Raw genomic sequence first — 10633 nt, 5'->3', positions numbered from 1 at the left:
TTAATAATTGCCCTGTTTTTTTCATTTGCTTAGTTATACCGATTGCTAATTCTTCCTCCTCCCAGTCCGACGGTTCCTCTTTTTTCTGTACACTTCTGTTCATCCCCCGCCTAAGTGAATGCTGTTGGCTCTCTAGAACTGCAGTGAGCACTTCTCCTGGGAGTTCTGTTTGCCATGTTCTGGGCTAGCTTCCCTAATTCCTGGACCCCCATGTCTTTTTTCATAATTCTTCCATTTTTGGTCAGGGAACTAAGATCCCACATGCTTCATGGCATGGCCAAATAATAATAATTTGAAAAAAACACTTGGGCTTCCCTGGTGGCATAATGGTTAGGAATCTGCCTGCCGATGCAGGGGACACGGGTTCAAGCCTTGATCCGGGAAGATCCCACATGCTGCAGAGCAACTAAGCCCATGTGTCACAACTACTGAGCCTGCACTCTAGAACCCGCGAGCCACAATTACCGAAGCCCGCACACCTAGAGCCCGTGCTCCGCAACAAGAGAAGCCACCGCAATGAGAAGCCCGCACGCTGCAATGAAGAGTAGCCCCCACTCGCCGCAGCTAGAGAAAGCCCGTGGGCAGCAACAAAGACCCAACGCAGCCATAAATAAATAAATGAATAAATAAATAAGCAAACAAATAAATAAATAAATTATTTTAAAAAAAACTTAAGATGTAAGCAAGAGTATATAAAATGAGCAGGCAAACTTGAAAAAGAACCAAACAGAACCTCTAGAAATGAAAAATAAAACATTTGACACATAAAACTCGATGAGTTGTTACAACCACTAAAAACAAACAAAAACCAAAAAAACTTCAATAGATTGGTTTAGCAGTTGATGAAAGACTTAATTGGAAGATAGATTTGTGGAAATTATTCAGAATGCCAGAAACAGAAAATAGGAGCTATTAAGAGACAAGGAGGGGGACTTCCCTGGTGGTCCAGTGGCTAAGACTCTGTGCTAGAACTGATGAAAGACATCAATTCATAGAATCAAGAAACCTAAGGAATCCCATTTAGATAAATACAAAGAAAACCACACTTGGACACATCACAGTAAAATGTAGAATACCAAAGACAAAAAAATCTTAAAAGCAGTTGGAGACAGAAAGTATCTTCAAAGGAACAGTAACAACAAAACAATGAAATAGATGACAGCTGACTTACAGCAACAATAGACACCAGAAGACAGAATAAAATTTTCAGTATATTGACAGGAAATAACTATTAGCCTAGAATTCTACACCCAGCAAAAAAATAACTTAAAAGGGTAAAACACTAGCCAAGATAGGACAACAGCACAAAATAAAGGAGTAGAAATATATCCAAGAACGTTAATTGCAATAGATAAAAATGACTAAATACTGGAACTTCCCTGGCTGGCAGTTCAATGGTTAAGACTGTGCTTCCACTGCAAGGGGCACAGGTTTGATCCCTGGTCAGGGAACTAAGATCCCACATGCTGTGTGGCGTGGCCAAAAAGAATGGACTGTACTTCAGTTATTAGAAGACAAAGATTTAAACAATCCGTCTACAGGCCATTCTTAAGAGGCAGAGAATGAAAGTAAAAGAATCAAAACTCAACATACTTGGAATAGAAGGGAACTTTCTCAGCCTAATAAAAGTCATCTATTAAATAAAAAAACACAGCAAACATATTTTATGGTGAAATATCGAAATCATTCCCTCTATTGTGAGAAACAAGTCAAGGGTAGCCACCCTTTCTTCCACCCAGACAGAGGCAAGAAAAATAAGAGATAGTTCCCCGGTGGTCTAGTGGTTAGGATTCTGGGCTTTCACTGCCACGGCCTGGGTTCAATCCCTAGTCGGGTAACTGAGATCCTGTAAGCCGTGTGGCACAGCCAAAAAAAAAAATTAAAAATAAGAGAGATAAAAATTAAAAAGGAAGAACAAAACTATCTTTTCATAGATATGATTATAAATACAGAAAACCCAGAATTTTCAAGGAAATAAATAAGTTTTAGATTTGCTGGACATAAAATTATTTTCATAAACTATGAATGATAGCATCATGATATCAAATATGTAAGAATAAATCTAACCCAAAAAGGCATGATCTTTATGAGAAAACATACATAACTTTATTGAAAACATTACATGGAGAGATACACCATGTTCACGAACTGGAAAATTCAATTTCATGTGGATGTTGATTTTCCCCAAACTGATCTATAGATTCAGTTGGGTTCCAGTCACAATTTCAAGGGGGGGGGGGTTATTAGTGGAACTTGACAAGCTGATTCTAAAATTTATATGGAAGAGCAAGGGCCAAGTAGATCTTAGGAGATCATACACAGGGGTAGATAAAATGATCAGTGGGACAAGAGAGAAAAATAAATTGTGGTATATTCAATGGATCACTATACAGCAAGGAAAAGGAGCGCTCTACAGCCACACATGTTAATTTGGATAAATCTTAGAAATATTGAAGGAAAAAGCAAATCACAGAAGAATAAACATGGCGTGGCTCCGTTTATATAAAATTCAAAAACATGCAAAACCAGTACAAACATATGTAATAAAATGACAGGGCAAAGCAAGGGGATGGTGAAGACAGCACAATGTTTCCTCTACCAGGGAGGGGCACAGCAGGGACCTCAAAGGAAATAGTATCCATTTCTTAAATGGGGGTGGGGAGGGTGTTGTTTCTATTTTATAAATATTTCCTTATCTTTTCACTATTAAAAAAAAACAACAAGAAAAGATATTCTGGAGGGTGAGGGGTAAAGCAGTAGAGGAAACAGAAGTCTTCCAATGCTTATGTACGGCACAAAGTGATAGGTACACCAAGTTCCTAACAGAGTTAAAAAATAGTAATAGAGCATGCTGTTTAGAAAAACAAAGAAGTCTTAGCAGCTCAAACCTTTGTGGGCATGGGCGGGGCCTGTCAGAAGGGTGGGCTTCTCTGCGGGTTCTCGGAAGGCAAGCCTGCCATGTCACTGAAGGACTACCCCCCTCCCCCAGCAGCACTTGTAGGTTTTCACTTAACTCCATTTTTGGTCCAGTCCCTCACCCCCACCCTCCCCAGGGCCCCCCGAGATGCAAAGCTTCTTCGAAAAGCCCCCGCCTCCACCCCAGCGGGGTAGCGAGGGGTCAGGTGGGTCCTGGGGGGCGGGGCAACCTAGCTGCTTCTCATAGAGACCTTGAATCAGTCCCGGCCCTTCTGTCAGCCCCAAACCTTGCCTTCCACGGTGAATCTCTCCAGGGCTCCTGGGGGTAATCGGGCTGCCTCTTGGCCCCTCCAAGAAGGGAACGCTTAATTTCAACTTCTAATTCTCTGAGAGAGTAAATGAGCCTCTATCCACTTTCCATCTTTCAGAATGTTGTCAGGCTCTTTGGTCTAGTGCTGTCTCCCTCCTATTTTCTTTGTCTTTGTAAATTTACATCATTTTTAATTTCTTTACTATCATTTTAGATTTTAAGAGGAAACAAACTCACATGTTTAAACCTGCCACATTTAACTGGAAATGTCTATTTACTATATTTAAATTTAAATATTAAATTTAAATTTTAAATTTAAATATTTAAATATTTAACAAGTAGCTCCTGAAGCGTCCAGAGAGGAGGAGCTTAACATTCTCAGCACCATCCAGCCAGCACAGATGCTTGAACAGCCCCACCTGATCTCTCTGCCTTGATTTTTTCGGCTGTTCAAGGGTGAAGGAGAAAGCACAAAGGTCTGGGTTCAAATCCGGACTCCTCCATTTACTACCACGTGATCTTATCACATCAACTCTCAGAGCTTTATCACCCACATAATTGCTGCCCAGTGCACCAGGTTAGCTGGAGAGAAGTTCACTGAAATTGTTGCTGTGAAATGTTCCTAACTATAAAGCACTGAACCTGGGGAAGAATTCTGGATTCTCATACCCTGGAACACTACATTCTGCCGTAAGCTGCTGGCCACCCCCCGCCCCAAGGCCGCAGGAGGCAGAGCCCTGGCTGCTCACACCCTCAGGCATTCTGTGGTTCCCAGGCCTGCCAATCAGAGGAACCAAAAACAGCAACCCTGGAAACACTGAAGGTCCAGAAACCCACAGAGACGGAGGGAGTCCAAGAACCAAGTGGGCACTTTATTAACCTGGCAAAGGGGCAGCTGGGCAGGCCGAGCAGCCCCCTGCCAGACCCTTCGCTGTACTCAGGGGCCACTGATAGAGGCAGGGCCGCAGGGCCCAAGCCCTGGACACTAGGAGTCCAAGCTGGGCAAGGGCAAGGCTAAGGGCGGGGCTGGAGTTGCCAAAAGCAGGCATCAAGTACCAGCGTACCAGCCTGCCACCCCTTCTGAGGCTGGGGGTGGGCCTGAAATGAGTTATCTGAGTCCCCTCTCCTGTTCCCCACTCCTTGTACAGCTCAGGCTCTTCCTGGAGTCAGGAAGCCATGAGTCCCACATCAGCTGTGGTCTGGAACGTGATGCCGTCCCCCGGCAACGGGGAGGCCAGGAAGGGCCAGAGCCAGACAAGGACCCAGTGGGGCCCCAGGGCCGCCTGCAGGTTGTGGGAGAGGCCCAGGTCGTAAGAGCGCTGGCCCCGAGCCCACTCCCACGTGGTCTGGCCCCTCAGCAGCAACATCCCATGGAAGAGCAGTCCAGCCCCGCACAACAGTGCACCCGCCACACACGTGTCGGTCACGAAGGCCAGCGCGAACTGCGCCAGAGACACTCTGCCTGCAAGGAGAGAGCAGAGAGGGTCAAGGAGAAGCAGCAGGCCCCAGCCGTCCCAGAGCCCAGCTCCTGCCCTCCTCCCGTCCCCTACTCCACCATGAAGCAGGGCGCATTCCTCCACTCAGCAAACACTGAGTTGTTGCTCCCTGGCCAACCCATGCCGGCTGATGGGAACACACTAGTGAAACGGGCAGACACAGCCCCCTGCCCTAGATGCGACTTTCACTCATGCATCACAAACTTGTGAGCACCTCCTATGAATACCAGGATGAATGGCAGGTAGCATGTCCGACCTCAGGGAGCTCACAGACAGACATTCAAGAGATCATGTCTCAGTTACTTAATTACAGCTGTGATGTGTGTGACAATGCAAAAGTACAGCACCTTGCATCATCTTGACCCACAGAAGGTAGTAAGTATCAGGTGAACTAATGAACTACAAGATGCCATGAAATGTTATGTCAAGCGAGAGAAGGCAGACACAAAAGGTTATGTATCGTATGGTGCCGTTTATATGAAATGTCCCAAACAGACAAATCCATAGAGACAGAAGATTAGTGGTTGCCAGGGGCTGGGGGCACTAGGGGGAAATAGGGAGTGACTGCTTAATGGGTTCTGGGGGCGATGAAAAGGGTCTGGAATTAGACGGTGGTGATGGCTGCACAACACTGCGAATATACTAAACGCAGCTGAACTGTGCACTTGAAAATGGTTAAAATTATGAGTTTCATGTTACGTGAATGTTTTTCCAATAAAAGAAGAGAGCCTACTGGTGGGGAGATGACATGGAAACTTACTAAGAGGCTCAGGGAAATAAACTTCATCTATTTTGACAGGGATATTTTGGGTGATGCCTGAAGGTTAAGGAGGTATTTGCTAAGTGAAGAGGGGAGAACACATTCTGTGTGAAGGTCCTGAGGCAGGATGGAGAGGTGCCTGCGAGACAAGTGAGTGGACAGTTCTGGAAGCTCAGGAGAGAAGCCCAGGCTGGATACGCAGATTTGTGAGCGGTTGGTCCCCGGGCGGTTCCGAGACCCGGCAGAGTGTGTAGGGAGATGAGAATGGCGTCTCGACCTCAGCCCGGAAACCAGGTCCTTAGGGATCAGATATAGGGAAACCAGGAAGGAAGGAGGAAACCCCAAAGTACAAGCCGTCGGGGACGTCAAGCGTAGAGCCCTTTAAGGAGGCTGAAGGCCAGCAGTTTTATGAGGCTGAAAGGTCTCATAAGCAAGAAAAGAACACAGAAGGGTCCTCTGGGTTTTGTGGAGACAGAGGCCTGGGGACTGTGGCAGTCTCGGAGGACGGGTGGGGGCAGAAGCCAGTCTGGAGCAGGTGGAGGAATGGGTGGGAGGCAAGGAAAAGCAGCCTATAGCCCAGGCAAGTCCTTTGACTTGGCTGCTGATGGAAGAGCCCGAAGGCATGAGCTGGAAGAGGAGGACGTGGGGTGAAGAGAGGCTTTGTACCAGCTGGGAAAACCCAAAGGAAGCCAGTGGAGGGAGCCTGGAGTGGCAGGAGGAGAAGCGACCCACGGTGTGAGGGCTCCCAGCAGGGAGGAGGGGTCGGGCACCAGGAGAAGGCGGGGCAGTGAGCTTCTGCCTCCAGGACGGGACAGCCAATTCTGGACGTGCCATCTGATGACTAATTTCCTCTGTGATGTATTTTCAGGAGAGGTTGGGGCTTGGAGGACAGGAAAGTGGGAAGATTTGAGCTGCAGCCATTAGGGGGAGGAAGCTTATGAGAAACCAGGGCAGCCAGGCACCACTGAGGGCCTGTTGAGGTCAGCAGCCATGAACGTGATGTGACACCGACTGCCACATAGTACCAGGCATCTCTGGCAGCTCTCCGCAGCCAAGGGCAGACACAGAGAAGCCAGGAAGGCACAGCGGAAGGAAGACGGAGCAAAAAGTCTTGAGATGAGATGCTGCGGAAGGCTGGTGGAAATGAGGGCGCTACGCTGGACCTGGGGTGGTGAAGGGGGAAGGTGCTGATGGACAGAAAGGTGAGGGCCAGGAGCTCCGGAGGGGGGTCGCGGAGCACAGAATGAGAGATAGACAGGAGAGGCGGTGGGGGCAGAGAGAGGGGTGACATGGGGTGCTCTGGGAGGTGACACATTTTGGATTCTGACACGACTGGGGTGGGGATGTGGGAGTAGGGGAAGGGAGGAGGGGAGGAGAAGGTCACGAAGCTGAGTGACTGGGGCCATTCACCCACGCTTTCAGATACCTATGGCTTCAGCAAGGCCCAGGGCTGAGCGGGAGACGAGGGGCCAGAGCCCAAGTCTTCGGTGACTGCGGGGAGCGAGTGGGAGATTGTGGATGACCGGGGGTTGGGAGCGTGCAGACAGGAGCAGCTGGAGGGCTTGAGTCTCAGTGGAGGCAGGGGGGTCATGAGGAGGGCAGAGGAGGGCTGCTCAGGAAGCCAGTGTGGGCACAGAAAAACCCTGACAGCCCCACTGGGCCTCCCAAGACGCCCCCTGGGCTGCAGGGAGGGGGTCCTGGGGACAGAGCTGGTCTTGGATAGGATGAGACAGAGCCACTATTCAGAGTTGTCAGGGAGTTTAGTAATTGCAGGACAAGGTTACAGAGAGGACCGTGGACAGGTCAGGAGGAAGGAGTCAGGGAAAAGCAAGCCCGAAGCGTTTTGGGGGGCAGAGAACAAAGTATAAAAAACCAGTGGGGGGCTTCCCTGGTGGCGCAGTGGTTGAGAATCTGCCTGCTAATGCAGGGGACACGGGTTCGAGCCCTGGTCTGGGAGGATCCCACATGCCGTGGAGCAACTCGGCTCGTGAGCCACAACTACTGAGCCTGCGCGTCTGGAGCCTGTGCTCCGCAACAAGAGAGGCCACGATAGTGAAAGGCCCGCGCACCATGATGAAGAGTGGCCCTCGCTCGCCGCAACTAGAGAAAGCCCTCGCACAGAAACAAAGACCCAACACAGCAAAAATAAAATAAATAAATAAACTCCTACCCCCAACATCTTCAAAAATATAATAATAATTATTATTATGTTTAAAAAAAAACAACAGTGGGGTTTCTACCTTGGGTGGTGTCAGAAGAAAGTGTCAAACAGAACACAGCCTCTCAATCAGTCTCCTGATTCAAAACATCCCCTCCCCACTTCCAAAGACTGGACCTTCCCCTGCCTGTAACTTTCACTGGCTCCCCACTGCCCAGTCAAGTAAGGACCAACTCCTCACACTCCATTCAAGGCCCTCCACCATCCAGTCCTCACTTACTGCCCTAGCCTTAATTCTCACAATTCCCACCAAATGCCTTCACTACTCCGTGCCCAACCTCCAAGCCTTTGTTCACACTGCTCCCCTAGCTCCGAATGCCCCCCACTTAGAATGCTCTCTCACCGTCCCATCCCCCTCTAGGTGAACTCCCACTAGTCTTTCCTCCCCTGAGTCTCTCAGACAGAACCCTGTACCTATGCTGAGGCCCTGTATTTTACCAGACAGCACACCCAAGTGAATACCAGGCTCCCTTCACCTCCCGCAATTGACGTGGGGACCAGGTCCCCAGGGCGCTGCCTGGAGAACCAGGCGGAAATCCCATCGCCTACCAGAATGGGCCTCTGCCTCTCTGTGGAGGCCTCCCCGGCCCCCCACCTGTGAGCAGCATGAGCCAGGGCAGCAGGAGGAGGGCGGCGGTGTGGAGGGGTGTGTGGGCTCGCAGCAGGGCCAACAGGGCAGGGACCAGCAGCACAGAGACGTGCAGCAGGACGCCTGCGGCGTGAAGCAGCAGACACAGGAAGGGCCGGTAGTTGTGGAAGCCCACGCAGCGGCCCAGCAGGCGGCAGTGGTGGTCCCGGCGAAGGATGCAGATGCGGCAGGCAGAGCAATGCCCGCTGCGCGGTGGCACCTGGCTTTGGCACTGGTAGCAGTAACTGCAGGGAAGGAACCACAGGGTCAGTTCCCCCAGCAGCTCTGAGTGCCCCATTTCATGCCCGGTCAGCCCCTGAGCCCATCCTGGGGAAGCAGGCACAGCCCCTGCCCTCTCTAAGCTTCAGGTTCTTCACAGGTAAATGCAGGCTAAACACCACTTCCCAGGCCCTTCCATTCCCGGCACAGCAGGTCTGAGGGCTCTTCCAGCTCTGAGAGCCCCAGTCCTGAGGCCTTTCTCTGGTCTCTAACATCTGGAAGCAAACTTCTCCTGTCCTCCACTGTTACCACCTCCGTCCAAGTCACCATGAGCTCCCCCCTGGATTATTGCAACAGCCTCTTGCCTGGCTTCCCTGACTCCACCTTTGTCCCAACTGGTGTAGTCTCACCCCAGCAGCCAGACTGATCCTTTTAAAATCTAAGTCAGGGGAACTCCCTGGAGGTCCAGTGCTTAGGACTCCGCGCTTTCACTGCCGAGGGCCCGGGTTTGATCCCTGGCACGGCCAAGAAAAAAATAAATCAAGTAAATAAAATCTAAGTCATGTCCCTCCTCTGCTCAAAACCCTCCAATGGCTCTCCGTTTCACTTCTAGTAAAAAGCAAAGTCTTCGAGGTCTTACAAGGTCTTTATGTCTCTGACTTCTCCCCCCTCACTCCACTTTGGCCACACTTGCTGTTCCTGGAACATGCTGGGCAAACAAATGCCTCAGAGTCTTTGCATCAACTGTTCCCTCTGCCTGGAACGTTCTTCCCCCAGATGACTGTGGCTAACTCTCCCCCCTCCAAGTCTTTGCTCAAATGCCACCTTCTCAATGAGGCCTACCTTGACCACCCTATTTCAAACTGCAATTTGAGTCTCCTTTATCCTGCTCTTTCTGTTTCCTTACCACCAACACCTTCTAACATTCTACATTATTTTCTGATTTATTACGCCTAAAGTTTATCATCTGCCCCCTCCCTGAAATCAGGAATATGTTTTATTGTACCTCCAGTGCCTGGAATAGTACCTTGCACGTAGTAGGTACTCAAATATTTGTAAGTGGATGAATGATACTCCTTCTGCCGTCTGGTTCAAGCGGATCTTACTGTAAACTGGTTCTAACATCTTCAGGTCCTGAGGCCCTCCCCCTGCCCAAAGCTCCCGCTTCTCCCCCCGCCAGATCCCGTGCCCCACTCACGCCCAGCCCTGGCCCAGACCACGGCCGGCCAGCATCACACCCCGGATGCTGGGGTCCGAGCGCAGGAAGAGCCCCACGTTGCCCAGTAGATTGAGCAGCTGAAAGGTTGCCAGCGCAAGCTGCAAGGTCCGGGCCAAGGGTCCCAGTGGGGGCGGCCCGGGACCCAGTACCAGCACGTAGGCCAGCTCCAGGCCCACGGCCGCGGCCCACAGCGCGGTGAGCACAAGAGGAAGCCGCGCGGACGCCGCCTCCGCGCTCCCCACAGCCCTGGGCTGCCCCATGGCCTGGACCCACTAGCGGTCGGATCCCGGGTACCCCTCCGCTTCCGTATTGGGGCGGGGAGAGTGGCAAACGGATGTCTGCTACGACCAATAGGAGCTCTGAAGGGGGTGAGCGAGCGTTGAGGTTCACGGGGAGGGCCCGCAGATACGGAGATGTGATTGAACGGCCGAACGAGCCAAAGAGATGCTTGGAATCTCGTTGGCGCTAGAGCCGGTAGGGCAGCGCGGTTACAGCCCACCCGCGCAGGCCCCGCCCCTCCCGCAGACGCTCCTCACGCTGGTCCCGCTGGCCCACACTCCGGGAGGATTGAGTTGCAGTTTGGGTGCTGTTGGTGTTTCGCGGCTCAGCACATTCCCCCTCTCCCTCTAGTCGCCCCGATATTAATAGCCCTGTTTCGGCCCATCCAGCTGGCTTGGAGCCCCTCCCCATGCTCTAGTGTCTCCCTTCATCACCCCAGAAAACATTCAAAACAGCTCGGCGCCTCGGTGTTTCTGACTGTGAAATGGGAATAGTGCTCCCTGTTTCCCACCAGCGCGACGCAGGAAAAGGGTCATGAGGCCCAAAAGGTAGCTTCTAGAGCAGTGTGCAGCCACTATTATCGTCATC

General features: G+C 50.9%; 1 protein-coding gene across 2 annotated transcripts; it reads right to left on the bottom strand.

Annotated features, from left to right (window-relative positions):
* Positions 1 to 4077: 4077 nt before the first annotated feature.
* On the bottom strand, positions 4078 to 10050 carry ZDHHC24 (zinc finger DHHC-type containing 24). 2 transcript variants are annotated; one of them, XM_060158533.1, is made up of 3 exons: positions 9746 to 10050; positions 8250 to 8573; positions 4078 to 4688 (listed from the first exon to the last, which is right to left on the bottom strand). In XM_060158533.1, exons 1-3 carry the CDS (start codon positions 10024 to 10026, stop codon positions 4415 to 4417), a joined length of 879 nt encoding a protein of 292 aa, XP_060014516.1. In that variant the 5' UTR covers positions 10027 to 10050; the 3' UTR covers positions 4078 to 4414. The 2 variants fall into 2 exon arrangements, with proteins under 2 accessions (XP_060014516.1, XP_060014517.1); XM_060158534.1 differs by having other exon boundaries at positions 8296 to 8573.
* Between the last annotated feature and the right edge of the window lie 583 nt (positions 10051 to 10633).

Source organism: Lagenorhynchus albirostris, chromosome 9 (genome assembly GCF_949774975.1).
Source record: "Lagenorhynchus albirostris chromosome 9, mLagAlb1.1, whole genome shotgun sequence".
Classification (NCBI taxonomy): Eukaryota; Metazoa; Chordata; class Mammalia; order Artiodactyla; family Delphinidae; genus Lagenorhynchus; species Lagenorhynchus albirostris.
The sequence above is the reverse complement of the archived record's forward strand: the minus strand, read 5'-3'. Positions and strand labels throughout refer to the sequence as shown.